General features: G+C 37.1%; 2 protein-coding genes across 2 annotated transcripts; both read right to left on the reverse strand.

The window, feature by feature from the left end:
* Positions 1 to 7,038: 7,038 nt before the first annotated feature.
* Positions 7,039 to 11,127, reverse strand: bcl2l10 (BCL2 like 10). Its single transcript, XM_083900955.1, has 3 exons — positions 11,119 to 11,127; positions 9,136 to 9,594; positions 7,039 to 7,861 (listed from the first exon to the last, which is right to left on the reverse strand). The coding sequence occupies exons 2-3, from the start codon at positions 9,589 to 9,591 to the stop codon at positions 7,739 to 7,741; spliced, it is 579 nt and encodes a 192-aa protein (XP_083757081.1). The 5' UTR covers positions 9,592 to 9,594; positions 11,119 to 11,127; the 3' UTR covers positions 7,039 to 7,738.
* Positions 11,128 to 15,524: 4,397 nt separating this feature from the next.
* gnb5b (guanine nucleotide binding protein (G protein), beta 5b) lies at positions 15,525 to 24,865 on the reverse strand (the record flags this gene model as incomplete). The annotated part of the gene is made up of 12 exons (XM_083900555.1): positions 15,525 to 15,536; positions 15,647 to 15,813; positions 16,547 to 16,643; positions 17,454 to 17,502; positions 17,787 to 17,878; positions 18,569 to 18,712; positions 21,202 to 21,334; positions 22,249 to 22,325; positions 22,534 to 22,575; positions 22,711 to 22,847; positions 22,948 to 23,059; positions 24,740 to 24,865. The coding sequence occupies 12 exons, from the start codon at positions 24,863 to 24,865 to the stop codon at positions 15,525 to 15,527; spliced, it is 1,188 nt and encodes a 395-aa protein (XP_083756681.1).
* Between the last annotated feature and the right edge of the window lie 1,540 nt (positions 24,866 to 26,405).

Raw genomic sequence — 26,405 nt, forward strand, 5'->3', positions numbered from 1 at the left:
GACCAAAATGTTATACTACACTATTTCATCCAAAATCTGACCATTTTTTTGGAATAAGAATTTGGTCCAAAATTAGACAAAAATGCCATACTATACTATGTCGTCCAAAATCAGATATTTTTTTAGAATTTTTTTTTTTACTCCATAATGTGACCAAAACGCCATACTATACTATGTCGTCGACCAAAATGTTATACTACACTATTTCATCCAAAATCTGACCATTTTTTTGGAATAAGAATTTGGTCCAAAATTAGACAAAAATGCCATACTATACTATGTCGTCCAAAATCAGATATTTTTTTTACATTTTTTTTTTCCAACATGTGACCAAAAACGTCATATATACTATGTCGTGGACCAAAATGTCATACTACACTATTTTGTCCAAAATCTGACAATTTTTTTGAAAAAACAAATTTGGTCAAAAATTTGACAAAAACATCATACTATACTATGTTGTCCAAAATCGCATCATTTTAAAAAAAACAATTTTTTACTCCACTATGTGACCAAAACGTCATACTATACTATGTCGTCGACAACAATGTCATACTACTCTATTTCATCCAAAATCTGACCATTTTTTTGGAATAAGAATTTGGTACAAAATTAGACAAAAATGCCATACTATACTATGTCGTCCAAAATCGGATATTTTTTTTTTTATTTTTTTTACTCCAACATGTGACCAAAACGTCATACTATACTATGTCGCCGACCAAAATGTTATACTACACTATTTCATCCAAAATCTGACCATTTTTTTGGAATAAGAATTTGGTCCAAAATTAGACAAAAATGCCATACTATACTATGTCGTCCAAAATCAGATATTTTTTTTACATTTTTTTTTTCCAACATGTGACCAAAAACGTCATATATACTATGTCGTGGACCAAAATGTCATACTACACTATTTTGTCCAAAATCTGACCATTTTTTTGAAAAAACAAATTTGGTCAAAAATTTGACAAAAACATCATACTATACTATGTCGTCCAAAATCGCATCATTTAAAAAAAAAAATTTTTTACTCCACTATGTGACCAAAACGTCATACTATACTATGTCGTCGACAACAATGTCATACTACTCTATTTCATCCAAAATCTGACCATTTTTTTGGAATAAGAATTTGGTACAAAATTAGCCAAAAATGCCATACTATACTATGTCGTCCAAAATCGGATATTTTTTTTTACATTTTTTTTACTCCATGTGACCAAAACGTCATACTATACTATGTCGTCGACAACAATGTCATACTACTCTATTTCATCCAAAATCTGACCATTTTTTTGGAATAAGAATTTGGTACAAAATTAGCCAAAAATGCCATACTATACTATGTCGTCCAAAATTGGATATTTTTTTTTACATTTTTTTTACTCCAACATGTGACCAAAACGTCATACTATACTATGTCGCCGACCAAAATGCTATACCACACTATTTCGTGGAAAATCTGACCATTTTTTTTTGAAAAAACTAATTTGGTCCAAAATTTGTTATACTACTCTATTTCATCCAAAATCTGACCATTTTTTTTAAATAAAAAATTTGGTCCAAAATTAGACAAAAATGCCATACTATACTATGTCGTCCAAAATTGGATAATTTTTTTGAAAATAATTTTTTTTTTTACTCCAAAATGTGACCAAAACGTCATACTATACTATGTTGTGGACAACAATGTCATACTACACTATTTCGTCCAAAATCTGACCATTTTTTAAAAATAAAAAATTTGGTCCAAAATTAGAAAAAATGCCATACTATACTATGTCGTCCAAAATCTGATATTTTTTTAGAATTTTTTTTTTTACTCCATAATGTGACCAAAACGCCATACTATACTATGTCGTCGACCAAAATGTTATACTACACTATTTCATCCAAAATCTGACCATTTTTTTGGAATAAGAATTTGGTCCAAAATTAGACAAAAATGCCATACTATACTATGTCGTCCAAAATCGGATATTTTTTTAGAATTTTTTTTTTTACTCCATAATGTGACCAAAACGCCATACTATACTATGTCGTCGACCAAAATGTTATACTACACTATTTCATCCAAAATCTGACCATTTTTTTGGAATAAGAATTTGGTCCAAAATTAGACAAAAATGCCATACTATACTATGTCGTCCAAAATCAGATATTTTTTTTACATTTTTTTTTTCCAACATGTGACCAAAAACGTCATATATACTATGTCGTGGACCAAAATGTCATACTACACTATTTTGTCCAAAATCTGACAATTTTTTTGAAAAAACAAATTTGGTCAAAAATTTGACAAAAACATCATACTATACTATGTTGTCCAAAATCGCATCATTTTAAAAAAAACAATTTTTTACTCCACTATGTGACCAAAACGTCATACTATACTATGTCGTCGACAACAATGTCATACTACTCTATTTCATCCAAAATCTGACCATTTTTTTGGAATAAGAATTTGGTACAAAATTAGACAAAAATGCCATACTATACTATGTCGTCCAAAATCGGATATTTTTTTTTAAATTTTTTTTACTCCAACATGTGACCAAAACGTCATACTATACTATGTCGCCGACCAAAATGTTATACTACACTATTTCATCCAAAATCTGACCATTTTTTTGGAATAAGAATTTGGTCCAAAATTAGACAAAAATGCCATACTATACTATGTCGTCCAAAATCAGATATTTTTTTTACATTTTTTTTTTCCAACATGTGACCAAAAACGTCATATATACTATGTCGTGGACCAAAATGTCATACTACACTATTTTGTCCAAAATCTGACCATTTTTTTGAAAAAACAAATTTGGTCAAAAATTTGACAAAAACATCATACTATACTATGTCGTCCAAAATCGCATCATTTAAAAAAAAATTTTTTTTACTCCACTATGTGACCAAAACGTCATACTATACTATGTCGTCGACAACAATGTCATACTACTCTATTTCATCCAAAATCTGACCATTTTTTTGGAATAAGAATTTGGTACAAAATTAGCCAAAAATGCCATACTATACTATGTCGTCCAAAATCGGATATTTTTTTTTACATTTTTTTTACTCCATGTGACCAAAACGTCATACTATACTATGTCGCCGACCAAAATGTTATACCACACTATTTCATGGAAAATCTGACCATTTTTTTGAAAAAACTAATTTGGTCCAAAATTTGTTATACTACTCTATTTCATCCAAAATCTGACAATTTTTTTAAATAAAAAATTTGGTCCAAAATTAGACAAAAATGCCATACTATACTATGTCGTCCAAAATCTGATAATTTTTTGGAAAAAAAACTTTTTTACTCCAAAATGTGACCAAAACGTCATACTATACTATGTTGTGGACAACAATGTCATACTACACTATTTCGTCCAAAATCTGACCATTTTTTAAAAATAAAAAATTTGGTCCAAAATTAGACAAAAATGCCATACTATACTATGTCGTCAAAAATCTGATAATTTTTTAGAATTTTTTTTTTACTCCATAATGTGACCAAAACGTCATACTATACTATGTGGTCGACAACAATGTTATACTACACTATTTTGTCCAAAATCAGATTTTTTTTTGAAAAAACATTTGTTCCAAAATGTGACAAAAACGTCATACTATTTACTATGTCGTCCAAAATCGGATAATTTTTTGAATTTTTTTTTACTCCATAATGTGACCAAAACGCCATACTATACTATGTCGTCGACCAAAATGTTATACTACACTATTTCATCCAAAATCTGACCATTTTTTTGGAATAAGAATTTGGTCCAAAATTAGACAAAAATGCCATACTATACTATGTCGTCCAAAATCAGATATTTTTTTTTACATTTTTTTTACTCCAACATGTGACCAAAAAGTCATACTATACTATGTCGTGGACCAAAATGTTATACCACACTATTTCGTCCAAAATCTGACCATTTTTTTGAAATAACTAATTTGGTCCAAAATTTGACAAAAACGCCATACTATATACTATGTCCTCCAAAATCGCATCATTTTTAAAAAAAAATTTTTTACTCCTCAATGTGACCAAAACGTCATACTATACTATGTCGTCGACAACAATGTCATACTACTCTATTTCATCCAAAATCTGACAATTTTTTTGGAAAAAGAATTTGGTACAAAATTAGCCAAAAATGCCATACTATACTGTCGTCCAAAATCGGATATTTTTTTTTACATTTTTTTTACTCCAACATGTGACCAAAACGTCATACTATACTATGTCGCCGACCAAAATGTTATACCACACTATTTCGTGGAAAATCTGACCATTTTTTTGAAAAAACTAATTTGGTCCAAAATTTGTTATACTACTCTATATCATCAAAAATCTGACCATTTTTTTAAATAAAAAATTTGGTCCAAAATTAGACAAAAATGCCATACTATACTATGTCGTCCAAAATCGGATAATTTTTTGGGAAAAAATTTTTTTACTCCAAAATGTGACCAAAACGTCATACTATACTATGTTGTGGACAACAATGTCATACTACTCTATTTCATCCAAAATCTGACAATTTTTTTGGAAAAAGAATTTGGTACAAAATTAGCCAAAAATGCCATACTATACTGTCGTCCAAAATCGGATATTTTTTTTTACATTTTTTTTACTCCAACATGTGACCAAAACGTCATACTATACTATGTCGCCGACCAAAATGTTATACCACACTATTTCGTGGAAAATCTGACCATTTTTTTGAAAAAACTAATTTGGTCCAAAATTTGTTATACTACTCTATATCATCAAAAATCTGACCATTTTTTTAAATAAAAAATTTGGTCCAAAATTAGACAAAAATGCCATACTATACTATGTCGTCCAAAATCGGATAATTTTTTGGGAAAATTTTTTTTTACTCCAAAATGTGACCAAAACGTCATACTATACTATGTTGTGGACAACAATGTCATACTACACTATTTCGTCCAAAATCTGACCATTTTTTTTAAATAAAAAATTTGGTCCAAAATTAGACAAAAATGCCTTACTATACTATGTCGTCAAAAATCTGATAATTTTTTTGAAAAAACAAATTTGGTCCAAAATTTTACAAACATTTCGTACTATGCTATGCCGTCCAAAATCGGATAATTTTTTTGAAAAAATGTTTTTACTCCAAAATGTGACCAAAACGTCATACTATACTATGTCGTCGACAACAATGTTTTACTACACTATTTCGTACAAAATCTGAATTTTTTTTTTCAAAAAACAAATTTGGTCAAACATTTGACAAAACGTCATACTATACTATGTCGTTTGAAATCGGATAATTTTTATGGTCACATTTTGGACTGAAAATGTGACCAAAACGTCATACTATACTATGTCGTCGACAACAATGTCATACTACACTATTTCGTCCAAAATCTGACCAATTTTTTGAAAAAATAATGTTGGACCAGAATAAGACAAAAACTTTATACTATATTATGTCGTCCAAAATCAGAATTTTTTTTTAAGAAACATTTGTTTTACTCCAAAATGTGACCAAAACGTCATACTATACTATGTCGTCGACCACAATGTCATACTACAGTATTTCGTCCAAAATATGACAATTTAAAAAAAAAAAAAACTTTGGTCCAAAATTTGACAAAACGTCATACTATACTATGTCGTCCAAAATCAGATCATTTTTTTGAAAAAATATTTTTAGTCCAAAATGTGACCAAAACGGCATACTATACTATGTCGTCGACCAAAATGTCATACTACACTATTTTGTACAAAATCTTATCATTTTTTTTTCAAAAAAATGTTGGTCCAGAATTTGACAAAAACGTCATACTGTCGTCCAAAATCGGAAAATTTTTTATAAACATTTTTTCTACTCCAAAATGTGGCCAAAACGTCATACTATACTGTGTCGTCGACCACAATGTCATACTACACTATTTCGTCTAAAATCTGACATTTTTTGGAAATTTTTAGTCCAAAATGTGACCAAAACGTCATACTTTGGCAAAAAGGCCCAAAAAATACATTTAGAAAAAATAAAAATAAAGTAATTTTATAACTCCAGATTCTTTCACTCAACATATATTCAACTCTAATTCATGTGTTCATCACATTTAACAGTAACCTCATGAACAGATGGTCATGATAAAGCAAGCAGCCTCCAGGGAATCAGTGGTGAAGTGGCCACAGGTCTCAGTGCATCACACGGTCACAGCACAGTCCTGATCTAGACTAAGTTTTAAAGCAGTCACAGGAGAAAAAGAACAACATTTATGCAATCTCTGCACAATTTAATCCTGATTAACAGATGATGAGGATGACATATTTGTCTGCTGATTGTATAATGCTCCGTTTGGAACTCACTGTTGGAGTAAAAAAAAAACAAGATATAAATAAAATAATATAATATAATATTAATATTATATATATATATAATATAATGAGCACCTGCTGAAAGGCGCTGAAAAAAAATAGTTATATATGACTATTTTTAAAGAAATAAAGAACCAGATTAGATAAAAATCAGAAAATGTTTGTGCTTCATCGCTAATGATACTGATTAAAGTTGAACTATTAAGGGTTAACGTCTCTTAAGAGTAGGGTTAAAGTAGGGTGACCTAACTTAAGTTTTGTCACCCTACTTTTGTTAGGGTGTGCTGTGAATACAATTCCTTCTGAGAAACGAGAGCTCTGCAGCGCTCAGAGCATCACAGACAGCACAACATATTTTATTTATGACAACATGTCTGCATGTCACAGGAGGGAGGTTTATTTTCTGCTCCACACTCCTTACCTGCATGTAGACTTTCAGGAAAAGACAAATTGCTAATAGTAATATCCTGAGCTCTACAGTAATTCTGTCAGTCATTTTGTGCAGACACAAAACCCACAAACTCGAAGAGTGTCTTTGTTTGATTTTTATTACAAAAACAGTGACAAATAAATAAAACAAAAACAATGTAAAAATATAATGTTTAAGCCATAGCAATGGTTTGTTGTAATAGCAATGCGTTTTAAGTCAGATTGGTCCCTGGTTTGGTCGATTGATATGAGAAACATTTCACAACATTTCATAGCACCGTTGTGTGTTCATCATCAGCGCTGTCATCAGCTCTATTCATTGTGTAATTTCACAAGAAGGTAAGACACACTTTTAACAATGAAACGACTGAATTAGCTGTGGATCGGTTAGAAAAAGGCCATTGCCTTACAGTTTCAGTTTATATAAATATAATATATTAATTTATACATTGTACACTAGGGTGGCTATAAAACCACATACACAACCGAGCTAAACAGGAGAATAAAAAGGCAGCTGACAATTTTCATAAAATCAAAACCAAAATCTGTGGGAAATTAAAGTTTCTTTAGCTGCACAGTTGAAAATTAAACTTTGAGAAGGAGATGATTCGGTGCACAGATCCGTTTTAGGAATTAACCTGTTTGAAAATACACTGACATGGCACCTACTCCAAAATTCATGAAGGCATTTAGATCATTTTACAATCTTAAGGGAGCAACTGACAAAATGTCAGGATTAACATGTGTGTGTGTGTGTGTGGGGGGGGTGGTCTATATGTGCAAACATTCAGCTGATGACTTTTTGAGATAACAACCCTGAATTTACTACAGATTAAGCCCTGTTTTGTAGCATTGACGTTGAAATTCAAATGTCTAATTAATTGTGCCAAATGAAATGAGAGTATGGACTAGAAGGACGCAGCTGACTTAGCGCACCAAGAGGAAGGTGAGTCCGGCGAGGCCCACGCCAGCAGCAGCAAACAGAGCGGTCTTCATTGACGAGTCCTGGCTCACCTCTCTGGCAGTGCGGGAGAAATTACAGAAGCCCTCCTGCAAGAAACGCACACAAAAAAAAGCAACGCTTAGTTTCCCTCAATGTACTGTGAGTTTCACAGAATAAAAGCAAGTTTTAGCTGCCAAAGTCTCCCAACTCACAGGGGCTGACAGCTAGTTGCAAAAATGCTGCATTTAAAGTAAAATGAAAAAAATACTACAATTCAACTGTAGCTCTCTGAGAAGTTTTTTATAGCAGACTGCTACAGTGTCAACATATTTACGTCAAGTTACACACTTTGTAAAGTAGATATACACCAACCAAGAGGGTGAATTTTTCAACAGACAGATGCTCAGAATTTCATTTCTCAAACATGTTTTCAAAATTGAAATCTGACAAAAGAGAGCACCTGCTCTCTGCTGCTGTGGCTGCTTGTTTTTCTAGTCACACCACACTAACTTTGTGTACGACTGCTGCTAAATTCAACACAATGAAGCTTATAATGCGACTTCAAAGTCCATCTGCCCGAGAGTCTGGTGAAACCAGCTGCCAGCGGGAGAAAGGGTGTTTGTGTGCATCTGTGTGATGAAGAGGGAGGACGAGGACAAGTCCATTCACAAAAGCAGAAACAGTGTAGATTTCACTGTTCACCACAGTCTATCATATATCATTATCTAAGATTTACAGTAAATTAAAACCACATATTGTTTCTCTACTGTTCCTGCAATCATAACAGAAACATTTATGACCCTGGCAAACAAAGGGAAACAATCTGCATTTTAACAAAAGGCTTGGCCATATTTTACACAAAACTCTACCATACAGGGTCATACACCTTTTCCAAAGTCAAAGTGAAGTGCAGTTTTCACATTTTTCTAGCACTTGCAAATGTGGCAAATTCAAATGAACACATGCAAATGATGATGATTATAAATATTATCATTTCATTGACGCAACTTAAAACACCCAAATCGTACCGAGTCATGGTCACACATGGTCCAGGTTGAGCAGTTGTTTGAGTTTGTTTTCCCCTTATCTAATAAGCAAACTGATTATATCAAGCCAACGCAACATTCAAACATTTCTAAAAAGGAATTCACACACCCATATGAAGCCTGTGTATAAATATACACCCAAGCAGGAAGTACACCTGATTATATCAAAACTAGGTGGTTTCCACTGCTCGCAGCAGGGAAAAGAGACATTTTTACTTTTAAGTCAGTTTTATTTTCAACCACTTGTTTTTTTTCTACAGCATTTGTGTTGACTCAGCTCAGCAGTATCAGCTGAATGAGTCAATCAGCTTTGGAGCAGACATGTTTTGACTTACCCATCCGTCATTCGCCAGAAGCCAGTCTTTCTTTTCTTCTCCTAGGTAATCAGCTATGGTCTCTGCCAGTCCCCTGCAGTTCCCAGGCGCCTGTCCCGGTTCCTGCCCGGGTTCCAGCCCCAGCTCAGTCCCGTTCTGTCCCAGCAGTTGTCTGGCCAGCACCCCAGTAAAGGTGAAAAGGGAAACAACCCTCCCCCAGTTCAAGTGTCCGTCTCCTACCAGCTCTTCCATCACCTTCCTGAGGCTGGAGCAGGGGTCCGACCCGCACTGCCGCAGAAAGTCCTGAGCGAGGGAGTGGAAGCGAGCCTGGTGCTGCTTCTCCATGTCCTGGGCCAGGCGTCTCATGGCAGCAGCTGACTCGCTGGGAGGTGGAGGGGCTGGCCGAAGGCTTGTGCAGCAAAGGGACAGGTAGTCCTCCGCCAAAGCCAGGGTCTCTTTCCACAGCCCACATGACATTTTCTAACAAGAGAAAAACAAGTTGTTATCATTTCAGTAAAGTGATAACAAACAAGGGCAAATAAGGCCATAGTCTTGGGAACAAACACCAACAATAAATCATGTCAGTGAGAAATATTTGCTTTGTATCAAAAAGCTTTCAGAAAACGAGCACAAATATAGATGAAAATGTGTAGGTTGAACAAATGAGGAAATCAAATGTTACCGGGAACATGACTGACAATACAAAAGATAAAGGCTAAGGGTAAAATGTGACAAAAAAAATGGATCGGCTATCAGACAGATGAAAATGTAAAAGCTTATACACTCCTAAACTCCTAGGTCAATAAAAATTAGCAACAGCATTTATATCTTTGTTGGATAATTACGTTTTCCTTGAAATAGATTAAAATGGCTCGGCACAAATGTGTTGTTATCAGCTTAATAATTTAAAAAGTCTAAAATAACAGTATCGGACTGAGATCAGTACCGTAGATAATCAAGTTTGTGATATCGGTATCAGACATGGAAAAATTGCATCACTCATCACTACCTGGTACATCTGTAAAAGATGCAAAATACTTTTATTATATATACATATATATAAATAAATCACCAGGGCCGTGTGTTGGTTAGACAGCATTTTCAAGTCACTTGAGTGAAATAAAGATGGATTTCTGCATTCATATTTATTCTAATGTGATCATGGGAATTTAATACGATCAACTTACAGTGGACACTTTTAATTTCGATATGAGATAATGGGGTTTATTGTCAGGGAGTAAATGACTTGACGCTTTAAAACCTCAGCCATTATGTTTGTCAATAACAACTAAATCCTAACGGCACGAAAATCGTTTTGTTGAGTTTTACGTTTGAAGGGGACTACATTTATCAAAGGCCTCGGCCATTTAAACCAATCAGCACATCCTGCCGTTACGATACCAACAGTACGTTGTTCGCAGTTAGCTTTAGCCTTCCTGTCAAATTGTTTCATGTCAAGTTGTTTTTCAAATGTTGTAATAAAAGCTGCAAAACACACGAATAAAAAGTCGTTGGCAGAGACTGGTTGTTGTTTTATTCACACCAACGACACAAGAAGCCTGGCGAAGTACGGCGGAACACTGACGCTAGTTAGCTCCTCTCATCAAGTACAGAGATGCTAAATGCTAAACATACGACCGTTTGCTACTCAGCGAAATAACGAGACCGTACAAAGAGCGGTGAAGCTATAGGAAGGGGCTTTTAAAACGTGAACTGTCGGTGTTTTGTAGTGCGTGTTGAGGATGTGGACCCGCGGTTAACTATCCGGCCGAGCAGCTTCTCTTCTTACCACCGATCTGTCACCAGAGTTATGGAGGACACAAAGGAGCACATTCACACAACGACTCCACCGCCGCGGACACAGCTCATTCACATCACCGTTTACACACACACAACACACAACTCGGCGTGGTAGATGATGTGTGCTTCCGCGAGAACACACAATACATACAAATAAATAAAATACATGATGTATTGTTAGGTGAGGGAAAAACGAACACTTACCCTCCCAGCGATATCAGTCAGCTCAGTGCACGTACAGGCGGCAGCGGAAAGAGACGCTCGTCGGCTGCTCATTGTCAGCTTCCCTTCAACTGGCCGCATCACCGCCGCGTTTATCTTATGACTCCGCCCCCGCTCCACTACGTAAGTCTGCTGCTCGCACTGAAATACCCGCAAAAATCCCGACGTGAAGGAGGAAATGTGATAAAAAAAAAAAACTACCATCATCATAATAATCATCATCATCATCATTATTAATTATGAAGTTCGCAACAATCCACGTCTTTGTGTTCAATCACTTAAGTAGTACCGATTGGTTGATTAATTGACCGGAACTTCATCTGAAATGAGTTATTACTTTTCATACAAGTCATTTTTACTGATCATTAATAGTATAAGATAGTTAAAGCTTAATAACAACACTGCAAACCAACAATTAATTTATTTTTGATGACCTCTCGTGCAATCGCAACTCACACTTCACTGAATCACTGCAGTATTTATTATCAGAGGTGGAAAGTGTACTGAAATATTATACTCAACTAAAAGTACCACTATTTTTTTTTTTTTTTTAAATAACATTTGTATTTAAGTACAAATGAAAGTACTGCTTTAAACAAGGTTGGGGTTCTTTCTTGTGTAGCACAAGGACAAGGGGGACACACATTTCACATGAATTGTTTTTAATTAAAGGCAAACCTTTACAAATTAAAGTGCATTACATGCAGTTGATTCATCAGTTAATTAAATGAACGAGCAAAAACAAAAACTAGAGGTACTTATTTGGTTTCTGTTTACGCTCTCCTTTTTAATAGCAGGTGTTTTCACAGGTCACAGTCGAAAATGAATGATTTAGTTTCAGTTTCATACAGGTTCTGTCCTGTTTTAGTGGAACTTGTTATTGACACTTATGGATAATTTTTTTCCCCGTTTTAAACTCAAAATGGCTGCTTATGTCAGGATTTTGGGGCTATTTCGCTGACAAAACAAGCATGGGCTTATGCGGAGAGACGAGACTTCCCATTTGTGAAATCAGAACTACTGTACTGTGAGTGTGTAACGTTCAAGTGCTTTTGTTGTTGGGGTGAAATGAAACATGGCTCACACACACACGGTTCACCCATACCTGCTTCTACTCATTCATTTGGTCGACCACATTTTAAGTCACTATATCTCATTGAAAAATGCATCAAACTGAACTCACTGACACTTAATGAATTATGCAAACCAGGTTTATTATGAATACACGTCTCAACCATTTGGTAGAGGCCTGTATCTGAAATACTGTAGGGTCTATTTAAAAAAAAATGTTTTTTATTAAAATATATATATTATATATATATATATATATATAGATTGCTGTTGTTATCATAAGTAAATCAAATCAAATAAAACATGCAAATAAATAATTTTTCCTTAGCTTTTTTCTTGGTGTGTATCTTAAAGGGTTAACATTGTGTACACAATCAACAATAAGGAAAGTATAATAATGAGAATAAAGGAATTATTTACCATTCATGATAAATCTTGTCTTCCTCTCCACCATCTTGAAATGTCAAAGGTTATCTCCTAATTTACCGCTGGAAATCACGACGACGTGGGAACTCATATTTACCATAATTCTGATTATGGCAGCCTTACTTTTCTACTTCTATTCTACCATTTTCCAAACCCATGGGCTCTTTGCACAGCAGCCATGTTGCCAGGTCACAGTCAGAAAATCACAGGTGTAAATAATCTCATTAACGACAGCTGAGACTGTCCTGATTCACATGTGAACACCTGTGCTTTTCAAGCCGAAACATGTCACAATGGCTGCTGTGCAAAGAGCCCAACCGACTAATAGAAACGGCAATAAAATAATCTAATTATTGAGAAATAAATAACCACCAGCTGCGGACACGGAGGCAGGAAGATATTACTGTACATAAGGGTGTTTGTGCTTACTCACGCACTTGCTCACCGACGAACTTAATGGAACTCTCTCACGCTTCATGTTTACAGTACGTATTTACATTTGTGACCTTCAGGGGAGACGTGTACTAATAATAGGTCTGATTTTTTTGGTCAAGCCATGTTTCCCTTTCACCACAACTTTGAAAAAAGCTTTAATGAGCACATGGGGTTTTTACAATCACTCTCACAACGCTCACTCTCGGCGTGGGCCGCGTAGACTGCACACAAGGGGAAGTGGAAAACCTTCTTTGTAATAACATGAATGGATCAGGTGATGTAGTACTTTCTATACAGAGATATGGTAATTCCCATCTGCTTTTACATCATTTATTTCCCCTTCTCACTTTCTTAGAAAAGAGAAAGGACAGAACTCATTTGATTTGTCGCAGAGAAGCTCATAGTATTATACCAGATTTGTTACTTCTATTACAAGTTTTTATCACCGTAAATGAACGAGGACTTCCCGTTGCAGAGACACATAATCTCTTGTCCTGCATGGACACGTTTTGGTGCCTCTTGTCACAGAACAGCTGAACTTTGATTGCTGTTAGAATAAAAACAGAGACGTGTGAGATAGATAGAGACTTCCTGGTCAATAGTGCGCTGAAGATAAATATATCAGACTCTTCAAAAGTCTGTTATTATAGACTGAGGATGAAGTCACGATGTGTAATCTGTGAATGTAAGAGATAAGACTATAAGACACGTGTCAAACTCGAGGCCCGGGGGCCAGATGTGGCCCGCCACGTCCTTTTATGTGGCCCGCGAGTGATTAATTGGTCTTAAAAATCTGTGTTAAAATAGGTCTATGCTGCTTTAAGGCGTGCGCTGACCATAAAATACATTCCCCACAATGCATGGCGATTGTGTGACCCGCAAAGTGACGGCACCGCCACTAGATCACAGTGTATCATTGTATATGCATCATGCGACGAGTGAAATTGAATAAGTAATAAATAAATAAAGTTATTTCGCAATATTTTACAGAGTTGTTACCTTTATTTTACATTATATTTGGTTACATTTAGTTACATTTATTCTGTATGACAGTTACATCTTTGAGGGTAACCATTATGCTGATGTGGCCCTCAGTGAAAATGAGTTTGACACCCCTGCTGTAAGATATAAAACTGTCACTGATCCAAAAGTACAGTCAAGTCAGTGAAGACAGAGTCTTGAGAAACAAACTGATCCCTGATCAGGATTTTAATCTTCTCCCACATGAACGTGATTTGATGAAGACGCTGATGTAGATTAGCTATTATCACAGAGAGTGTATATTTTACATGATGAAGTACATGGTATATTAGCCCTACATTGTTGAGGTTAAATAGAAAAAAAGAGGTTACATTAAAAACTTTCCTTCTCAAAGGTCCAGAGTGTAAGAATCAGAACCTCTTTTTTCCACACTAACAAACATAACTTGTAGGTTGGAAATTAAATGTTAAAGGGGTCATATTATACCCTATTTCTACAAGTTAACCTATTTCCCTAGTGTCCTAATGAACATGTCTGTGACATACTTTGGTCAAAATACCATAAGGATGAAGAACCACAGCAGTTCAATCACCCTGCCAAAACAGCCCTGTTCACAACGCTCTGTTTAGTAGTATCTCTTTAGGTCCACCTTAAAGGTCCACCTTAAAAAAAAAGTAAAACAAAACTTAAGGAACAGGAAATTACAAATAGCCACAGAGGCTACTGGGAGCTAACAGCAGTTAGCATTTGGAAAAGTGATCATTTTTACGCACTAGCAGGCACATTGCTGTCATATATAACGTGTATCCACTGTAGCCCCAAATATAAGGATTTAAATGATTAAAGAGTTGATTTTGCATAATATGTCCCCTTTAAATTGTGAATCTGTGAAACTGCTATTTCAGTTAAATGTTTCCCTAATCATTTAACGACTGAATACAATCAATTCTTTCATAAAACCCATTAAAGTACATATATAAAAGGCTTGTTCTAAGACTTATAATGAAATTATTTTTATTTCATACACTTATACATACATATATACAACATAAACTTACTCATAACAGTGTTGGAGCATTATTGTGGAGAGATGTGGTTCTCTCATGGGAGCTGACGGGAATAAACCAATGTTCATTTCTTACTCTTATTGTGTGTGTGTTGGTGTGTTGTCTACACTGCACACACTTCTACAGCTTATTGTGGTTCTTTACAATGAATTATTATTTCTCACTATATTAGCAACACTTGTGAAGTTACACAATATCAGTCATGTCAAGCTATCAACAACAAAGATAAGATATCTGAACTTGTTGAAATGTGTGTTCAGATGCATACACGTCCCGACAGTCGATTAGAGTGACGCTTTCTCATGATACATTTTTTGTGTGTTTATTTTTTTTAGTAAACGACCTGCAGTGTTGGCTGTCATGTGACGCTGGTGCCGTCTTTGCTGGATCACATCCGTCATGTGAAAACTAGGCCCAGATCTGCAAGAGAGATGTGAGTATTAAAAGTGTCAATCGTAGAGGATTGTGTTGTAAAGCTTCACTGATATTCATATGGTGACGTTATTCTGTGCCAGGAAACCTCTGCTCACCCTCAAGGTGTTGTCCCAGGAGGCCGAGCAGAGCGCCGTGCCGTCAGGTGACAGCCTGACTTTGCTGACGCGGTTCTCATGACCGAACAGGATGGAGGCACGAGTGCCTTTCAAGACATCCCACACGTTAATGGTGTAGTCGTTGTAACCAGCGAACAGCAGGCGTCCTGCGGGTGTGTGGGTGGGAGGAAGCGGGCAAGAGAAAGAGGAAGTGGAATTATTTGGAATAGGAGAAGAACGGATGAACGCGTTATCGGTGGAAACTGTAAAGTACGGAGCGAAATTCCCCCTTGAATAAGTAAAAATGTGTTTTATGGAGTTTGCATGTTCTCCCTGTGTGTGTGTGGGGGCTTTCTCCGTGTTCTCCGGTTTCCTTCCACAGACCAAAAACATGCAGATTTGAGGCTTAGGCAAATTGGACACTCTAGATTGTACACTCTTAGAAATAAAATCGCTCAGTAGAACCATATAAGGTTCTTCGGCTTGTCCTCATAGGAGAACCCTTTTTGGCTCCAGCTAGAACCTTTTTATAAAGGTTCCACCTAGAACCGTTTTTGGAGGGTTCCACCAAGAAGTTTTTTTCAGAAGCAAATGGTTCCAGGTAGAACCTCAGCCCTTGTAGAAGGACCCTTTTGGAACCCTTATTTCTAAGAGTGTAGGTGAGAGTTTGAGAGTGAATGGTTGGTTGCCTTTGGCCCTATGTCAGCTGGGATTGGCACCAGCGACCCCCACAACCCTCATGTGGAGGATAAAGTGGTAGAAGATGAATGAATGATTGCTGATGATCTAGAAAGAGTCAAGATCAACAAGGTCCAGATACTTTTCTCTTTTAACTCAGAAACTATAGTTTCACCACTGATGTGATAATGTGACGTAAAGTGCTTTTCGTGAAACCCTCACCACTCAGAGAGAAGTCCACAGAGGAAGCACCAAATATCAGGCTGTCCTTCTTGTAGACGGACACTTCGCGGTCAGCTCGTAGATCGTAGAATCGGCACTAAGACAAACCGACACACAGGACACAGATTTGTACTTTGACAAGTATTTGTAGTCTGTAAATAGTTTACGGTGGAGATATTTTTATTGGTGATGGGGTTTCTTTTAGTGGCTATATGCACGCAGAAAATACCTTTATGAGTATCAGGGCCAAACTGAAGAGAAAAAAATTTATGAGAATAAAGTCGTAATTTTACAAGAATAAAGTCGTAATATTATGAGAATAAAGTCGTAATTTTATGTGAATAAAGTCGTAAATTTACGAGAATAAAGTTGTAATATTATGAGAATAAAGTCATAATTTTACAAGAATAAAGTTGTAATATTATGAGAATAAAGTCAATTTTACAGGAATAAAGAAGTAATATTATGAGAATAAAGTTGTAATATTTTGAGAATAATGTCATAATATTATGTGAATAAAGTCTTAATATCATCAGAATAAAGTTGTAATTTTACAAGATATGCATTCGTAATATTATGAGAATAAAGTCATCATTTTAGGACAATAAAGTTGTTATATTAGGATACTCATCTTGACGCAGGTTGCAGATGATCATCTGTGATTTTGCTTGAATAATTTTACGACTTTATTCTCATAATATTACGACTTAGATTAAAATATATATATATATATATATATATCTTCAGTTTGGCCCTAATACTCTGTCGTACTTTTGAGCTTTGAGAATATATTACTAATAAACTTGAATCACTGTGGTAAATCAGTGTGACTTTGAGAAATTCACTTTAAGGCACGCTGATGACAGATCATCACTAACACATGAGCAGGTCATGTGACATCACTCACTGTGGCATCGTCAGAAGCAGAAGCAAAAGCATCTCCACTGGGATAGTACCTACAAACACACAGGATCAGGGGATTGTATTGTTTAAAAGTTTTGGAAATGGAGGGGGAGTATAAAAAATACCATAAAACATAAAATATTAGACAGAAAACTTTCACAGATATTTTACAAGAATGAGCATGTACTTAAACATGGATCAAATGTCCTGAATTATCATGTACGGTTCAGTCAGGTTTTCTTTGGGACCAGCAGAAATTCTCCAAATACTTTTTTGCACTGAAGATAAACATGAGAAACAAGGTGGTCCTTTGTTTTCACGAGAGAAGTGAACTCACTTTACACAGTTGATGTCAGACTCATGGCACTCAAAAGACTGAATGTTCTGTCCAGAGCGCATGTCCCACACGTTGGCCTTCTTATCACAGCCCTGAAAACACACAAACACACACACACACACACACACACACACACACACACATTGAGAGGACAGAGAATATTATTGTCTTCATATTAAATTCCAGTTTCTTCACTAAAGACAAAGTGAAAACATGAGTTTCAGGGTTTCCCGTTGAGTACACACACACACGCACACACACACGCACGCACGCACGCACGCACGCACGCACGCACGCACGCACGCACGCACACACACACACACACACACACACACACACACACACACACACACACACACACACACACACACCTTTCCATGGTTTCAGACTTACATTAATTTCCTGGAGACTTACTCTAACCATAATTACTACTGGCCTAACCCTGACATTATGTCCCCACAAGGAAGACAAGTCCCCATAAAGTGACTGTGTAAACAGTTTTAGGTCCCCACAACATCAGTAGAACCTGTACACACACACACACACACACATGCACGCACACAAACACACACTCGTGTACAGTATACAAAGTGAGGACAGTAATAGACATAATACATTTCATAGTCCTTAACTCCTGACGTAAACCCATTTCAAATGCTAACCCTAATTATTATTCCTAAAAAAGCCCTTTTTAAAGATATATTTCTTTAAAAACCTGTCCTCACAACCTACTACAGACATATGTACACACACACACACACACACACACACATTTTTCTCACCCCGGAGACAAAAGTGTTTCCAGTTTCAGACGGGGCGAAATCCAGGGACAAGACATCGGCCGTGTGACCATGGAAACTCTGCAGGAGCTGACCGCTCTCTACGTCCCACAGGGCACACGTGCCGTCACCACTGGAGGTCAGCATCTAACACACACACACACACACACACACAAGGAAAGCACAAGTGTAAATCAATTCAAACAAAAACATATTTTTATGACGTGAGGAGGTGCTGTGATAAGGCTTGGTTGTTTCCCTTCCTTTTGTTTTGTGCCCTCACTGTTCTTTTTGTTTTAACATGAGGTGGATATTTGGCTTTAAAAGTGAAATAATTCTTCACATATATATTTCATTCACTCAAACATGCATCTCATTTAAAGCAAATATCAAGACACATTTCCATGACCCAGACACAGTAGCTTGGTTTCTTCTTATTATTGTTGTTGAAATGTGTCTGTCATGGACCTTTGGCTTTGTTTTCACTTCTCCATTTTCGTATTCGACAGTTAATCGTGAAGAACGGGTTAAATTTAACAAAAAAAAACGGTGACGAAAACCTAAAAAAACAACAAGAACACACAGTTGTCAGGCGCGAGGACGTTTTTGACGTCACGCAGTGGAATCCAAAGGTCAGCAGCTCTGTGCGGGAACACATTAATCTTACTGTGCATTATGCAGCCACACGCAAAGAACACCAAATGACAAAATGTCAGTGACTCCCGTGATGGAAACAGATTATGAGCACTTAGAGACAAATGCAGACATGAGAGATCCCTGCTGGATTAGAGAGCTCTGGCTGCGTGACCTCACACACAAAAACACACACACACACACAAAAACACACACACACACACACACACACACACACACACACACACACACACACCGCATCCTGCCTGTACTGTCTGGGCTTTAGCTCCACTTTCAACCTAAAGGCAATTATCAGTACACCACAATTACTGACACTCATATATATATATATATATCATCCTGCACCCTCTGTTAGCTGATGGTGTCTTGTTAGTTACATGAGTAGTAGATATCTCTGTATGTGGTCCAGGGTTTGAGTCCTGAAGGTCTGTTTTGATTTAATGAAGGCTGGAAGCGTGACAGTGCGCTCACGTGCATGCTCGTGTCTCTGTGTGTGAGATGCAGCATGAAAAATGTGTGTGTACATGTCTGTAGTATATAGTCATTTTGGTTGGTATTTATACATTTCCCATATTAAACCCTATTTCTCCAAGTGAACCTAGTTCCCTGGTGTCCTAATGAACATGTCTGTGACATGCTTTGGTAAAAATACCATAAGGATGAAGCACCACAGCAGTTCAATCACCCTGCCAAAACAGCCCTGTTCAGAACACTCTGTTTAGTAGTATCTCTTCAACAAAAAATTAAAAAGTTAAACGAAACTTAAGACAGGAAATCAGCCACAGAGGCTACTGGGAGCTAACAGCAGTTAGCATTTGGAAAAGTGATCATTTGCAGGCTCTAACAGGCACATTGCCGTCATATATAACATGTATCCACTGGACAGAAAAATCCTCTGAGGCTGTTTGTGTAGAACTCTGTGCTGCACTGTGGAGCCAAGAATAGGACTTTTCACGGACTTCCGGTTTTCAGATACTGTTGCCCTCGCCAGAACTTTTATGGACAAAGCGGAGCTTTCCAGGAACTTTGTGCATTGTGACGTCCCAGTGAGTGCAGAAGTCAACATCACATGTTTTATCTCCTGTACTTAGACTGAGGAGGACCACAAAAACATGAGTGAGTCTTTTTCACACTTTGCCGACTGATAGGACCTCCAGAGTCCCAAATATAAGGATTTAAATTATTAAAAAGTTGATTTTGCATAATATGATATTTTTTTTAAAGATATTTTTAAGGGTTATAACTTATTTTAGGGGAAGGCATTTAGTTGGGGTGGTTAAGGTTAAGGTTAAAGCTACAGAATTCATTGCGTCTAAATGTCCTCACTAAGAGTTGCTGTACATAATGTGTGTTGTGCCCTCTGGTCAGTGCTCTCCTCTCTTTTCCGAGATAAAAAGCCACTCAGCATCTATTAATACATGCGACATCAACAACCACCTCTCTCCTCCTGTCCTGTCATCTGTCTCCTCTCTCCTCTCTCCTCTCACCTCCTCTTACCTCGAGTCCCATCATGCTCCTCCGCCTCGCCAATGCCAGAATGGAGTAAATTATTGAAGCTTAACATCGCAGTCCCTCGTGTTCTCCTTCTCACTTTTAACCTCCGCAACATCTCCATTCCCTCATATGAGCGAGTCACAAGCAAAGACGGCAACATATAGACTCATGAAAGTGTCTATATTTGCTTTGTTATACAGCAGAGACTTGAAAAGCAGGCACTGTAGGTGTTATTCTTGGTTCCAGTGCAATAGATTCTAGTCAGATCAAGTAAAATGTATAATCAAGGGAAATTGTATTGTCTTATATACAAATTATGGCTGTGCAATATTAGGAAAATAAATTTTGTGGTTTATGCTGAAAGAATAATTAGAAATAAAATGAATGCCTCCCTGAAAACGGTTGTCGGGGTACGATGGTGTGGCAGTTTTGAGGAGAGTGACACAGGGATCATGTAGAGTATCACAGAGCTTCACACTGGTGTTTACCTGCATGTCAGAGTTGGTGAAGGTGCATCCTGACACGTAGTTAGTGTGCATCGCAACTGACTTCTTCTTTGCGGCCAAGTTCTCGTTTTTGTCGAGCGACAGCGGGATCACTGAGCATTTGTTATCCAGTCCACTTGAAAACAAAAGAGGTCAATTCACTATTTAGGGAAACCAAACACAGATGCAGACAATTGAAGTGGGCATCATAAGCAAGTTAAGTCAACCTTATTTCTACACTCTTAGAAATAAAAGTGCTAAGTAGAACCATATAAGGTTCTTCGGCTTGTCTTCATAGGAGAACCCTTTTTGGCTCCAGGTAGAACCTTTTTATAAAGGATCCACCTGGAACTTTTTTGGAGGGTTCCACCGAGAACCATTTTAAAACCCTTTATTCAGGAAAGGGGTTTTAAAAGGTTCTCTGGATCAAAATGGTTCTTACTGGAACCATTAGTGTTACCAAGAACCTTTGAAAAACACTTTTTTCGGGTAAGCCTTTTTCAGAAGCAAATGGTTCAACCTCAGCCCTTGTAGAAGAACCCTTTTGGAACCCTTTTTTCTAAGAGTGTAGAGCACATTTAAAAACAACCATGGTTGACCAAAGTATAAAACAACAAGGTAAAAAACATGAAAACTATGGGGTTTTTTTTAAAGTAAAGTAATATAGTAAAAATAATAAAATGGTAAAAAATCGAGAAAGAAGTGACTATTCTCATCCTGAAGTGAAGGCCAACAGTAATAATGATACAATATTATAATTGAACTACAATAACACATGTATATAATATATCATGGTATAATATAATTTAATATGTAATTGGATAATGTATAATTTCCTCTTATTATTATTAATAATAACAACAATAACAATGATCATTTTGACCTACATATTGCCTGTCAAGATAACTTAAGTCTGCTTTTCAAAGTTAAACAAATATATTTTGTAACAGGCTTTTATTTGTCAGTTATTTGTGAAACCTTTTCCAACTATTATATTATTTAACTTGATTTCCAGAAGCGAATGTGATGTGAAAAAGTGTTTGTACTCACCCACACGCCACTGCACAACCTGAGGGAGCATAAGCACACGCCATAACCCATGTACATGGCAGAGCCAAGCCATGCTCCTGTAACACACACACACGCACACACACATCCATAAGGATTATGTTCAGTACGTGTATGTCTGCAAATGTAAGTGATTTGAGGAAAATTTTGTAATTGTTTCCCTTCCAAAGAATCAAAAAAACAGAATTTTTTGTCCTTTATTCCTAAAAAAAACAATTTCCTCTGAGTCTCACACAAACGCTGAAGTATAAACAGATTTCTTCTCACCTTATTAAGAGTGAACGCATCCCACACGATCACTTTTCCATCCTACACGAGAGAGGACGTAAATCAGCATCACATGAAAACATAATATACTAGTAAACAACAACTACTGCTACTAATATTGCAGCCTGTATCTGCTAATATAATATAATATATATATATATATATATATATGTGCACCTGTGAAGAGCTGACGATGCGACGCTTGTCACTGCACCAGTCCATGCACAGCACCTTGTTGGTGTGACCTTTCATCACACGCCTCGTCTTCACGGAGAGAGGGTTCAACACCTCGATCTTCTCAGCCACCTGGTGCACTGACACACACACACACACACAATATTTCAACACCACTACTTCAAGTGAAACTTATGTGTGTGTGTGTGTGTGTAGTTGCGGAGTTATTCGAACACTCACACTCCACGTCGTTCAGCTTGCCTCTCTCCTCCTCTAGTTTCTTCTTCAGAGTTTCGCTCTCTGTCTTTAGTGTAGCCAGGCTCTCTCCCTTCTGCAGCCCCCGACAGGCCATCTATGAGGGAGGTGAGGAAGAGGAAGAGCAGGGGAAGGAAAACCAGGGACAAACAGGACAGATTAACAGGGAACAGGACACTCGTTGGTTGATGGTTAGTGGTTTGTGCTCAAGTGTGACTGTGAGGCGACTGTGATGGAGACACCACTGTGTGCTGCTGCTGCTCATCCCCCTCCTCTCTCTAACACACACACACACACACACACAGCCATTCCTCTGAGGACACAGCCTAAACAAAGTGTTATCCCTAACCTTAACCACAACCAGTTAACGATTAACCCAAACCTTAACCTGACCACAATTCACATCTTAGCCTTAAACTTAACCAGTTCTAGAACCAGGAGGTTCTACCTCATTAGGACCAGATTTGGTCTCCATGACGACAACTGGTCTCAACAAGATCAGTGTTTAATGTCAAAAAAGACACACACACGATTGTACTTGCTGCATATTGAGGACCAGCATTTCCATTTTACAAATCAACACAATTACAAATATCTACTTCATGAATGACATCTACAAAGAACTACTGGGTGTAGTACCATAATAATCTGCAGGTGGCACCCCAGAGCAAAAAGTGTGTGAAACACCAGGGCTGGAAAACAGGGTTTTGTACCAAATTGAGGACCTCTGTTAAAAACACCGTGTAGCTTGTTTACAACCTAAGGAAGGGATTTCAATAAAAACAAAGTGAGGCCCGGCCAAAATGTCCTCACTTTGTTGGTTAAAAACCCTCACTGGTCCTCAGTACGCCGCAAGTACAAGAACACACAGTAAGGTCTGTCCTAATCTGCACCTCCTTGTCACTGACACCACTTTCCCACAGAAGGTTGACTGTCAGAGGAGAGAATGGAACATGACTTTTACATATTAATCATATTAATATGGATTAAATAAAATACATCTTTGAAGTATTTTTTTTTTTTTTGGCCTTTTTGCCTTTAATGGATAGTATAGTGGAGAGAGACAGGAAACAGAGAGGTGGGGAATGACATGCAGAAAAGACCGCTTGGCGCAGGATTCGAACCAGGGTCGCCTGCAGCGAGGACTATAGCCTCAGCATATGGGGCAGGTCAGGTGCTCTACCATCTGAGCTAAACACTGCCCCTGTAGTACTTTTTAAAACTAATTTCCAGAGATAAATGTGTTATTAGATCATCAGACAGTAGATCTGAGATACGTCCATGTCTCATTCCCACAGCAACAAATTGTTGTTTTTTTTAAATCGAAAACATACACATGGTCAAATTAAAACGGGTTAAACTAAATCCATCTCTCCAACAATAGAACGTGAGTTAAACAAACAAAGCAGCATCACACTTGTTTGAAGTTTACTCTTCATTTGACCAAGTGGGGAAAAAAATGGGTGAAACAGCCCTTTAAGGCATTGCTTCTCAGAAGTTCTCAGTGTTTGAACTGATGTGCACTTCATGTTGTGAAACGGAGGCTGACAAACACATACTGTACATGTGATGCATAAGCCAACAACAAAGGGGGAAGAAGGAAGTGTGTGAAGGTTCCCTGACACACTGTCGTCTCACCACTAGATGTCACTAACTCTTCCACTGGACCTTTAACGATTAAAGCTTTCAGAAACACTTGCAAACGTTGCCACAACGCGTTTTGCAAGTGGAATCGTGTCACGTTCAGAGGCTGGAAAGAAGCGAACGTCATACACACCATTTCCACGCAGAGGGAGCAGTAGTTGATGGCCTCACTCTTGATGTAGATGTTCATCAGAGGACTGGGGTTGGTGCAGCTGTCACAGGGGCCAAAGGTGACCGCCACGAACGTCTGATCACACATGGCTGCAGCAGGTGGTCACACAAACACACAAACACCTGTGGGACGCACGAAATGACAAAGATCAATTCATTGAGGAGAGGTTAGAGGAATCTTTGGCTTTAGCTTTGGTTGAGGTTGAAGCCTGTGTTTGTGTAAGAGAGAGCGAGAGCATGGAGATAAGTAGTCAGTAATCTACTGCAGCCTGATCCTACAGCCTTCTCTTGAGCTCCAGAGGAGGCAAATGCAGCACAGCTGAAGCTCTACTGCACATGTCCTCTACTTGTGGTTTATTTCATTTAAATGCAATAACTTCTTTCTTGTAAGTCATTTTACATCCATGTATCAGTTATGTCAAAACCTCCATGACAAACTACAGTCTGAAGTGCGATATTAAACATTTAAGTTCCTCCTATTGATTTAGAAGTGTGTCGGAAAAGTGTGACACTAGATTATGTTTTTTAAAAAAGGAGTATAAAGTGAGACCTTTAACTAAAAGTAAATAACATTTTAAATCCATGAAACCATTCTCTTCTGATACATTTATCAAAACCTATTCAGCACGATCAAACACAAGGTTATAAATGAATGATTACAGCAGGACTAACACTTTAAAGTCCACTTTCATTCATCACAATATTTCTGCAGGTAGCAGCTATACAGTAACAGCTAAACAAATAAATGAATAAAAGTTGAGGATAAACCTTACTTCAGCAGAGAACCTTTTTTCCCCTCCTCTGTGGAGCTGGTACAGTATTTGTCGCTGAAGATCTAAGCTGCGTTTTTTTTTTCCACTGAAGAGGATTGTGAGCGAGGGACAGAGAGGGAACTGTAAGCTTCTTAGTCAAGTGTTTAAGCTGCAACACTGCTCTGTTTTTACCTTCATGCTTCATACTTCCACCACGCTGCATCAGCAGCACGTCCATACGGTCTAATCCATTGATTTTTAGTTGTTGTATAATGAAGCATAATGAATTAAAGGGAAAAACAATTGAATTTATTGCACTGTAGTTATGCTCATCAAAATATAAACGCACAAACTTGAACAACAATAGCATGTCACATTTGCTCAGATTCTTGATGCATTTGTTTATGGAATGATTTGTTTTGTTCAAACCCAGTAGTCCAGTGTCACGTGGCCACTCCTATTTACTACAATCTCAGATTGAGTATTTCAGCTCACCAGAGTCATGGAGCATGGCAGAGTGGTGGTCAATATGCGTGACCAGTACACAGTCGCCGGTGTAGCGCTCTGCGTGAGGTGGACACAAACGTTATTGAAGTTTGTGAACTTGGATCATCGACCCCCATTGTGTTCTTCCTGCCATTACTCCAGGACTTTTGTTTTGAAATTGATCCTAATGCTCGCAAATTAAAGCCACTTTATTGATAAAGTTGTACTGCTATTTTTGGATAGTTACTCTGTTTTTGTCACATAACAATAACTACAAGTTTTTTTTCGTGCGTTTATATTTTTGTTGAGTGTATATAGTTTTCTTACACAATTTGTTTTACTTGAATTTTCTAAAAACACAAAACAAAACAAAAATCCCCAAGACAATGC

Source organism: Microchirus variegatus (genome assembly GCF_963457635.1).
Source record: "Microchirus variegatus genome assembly, chromosome: 14".
Lineage (NCBI taxonomy): Eukaryota > Metazoa > Chordata > Actinopteri > Pleuronectiformes > Soleidae > Microchirus > Microchirus variegatus.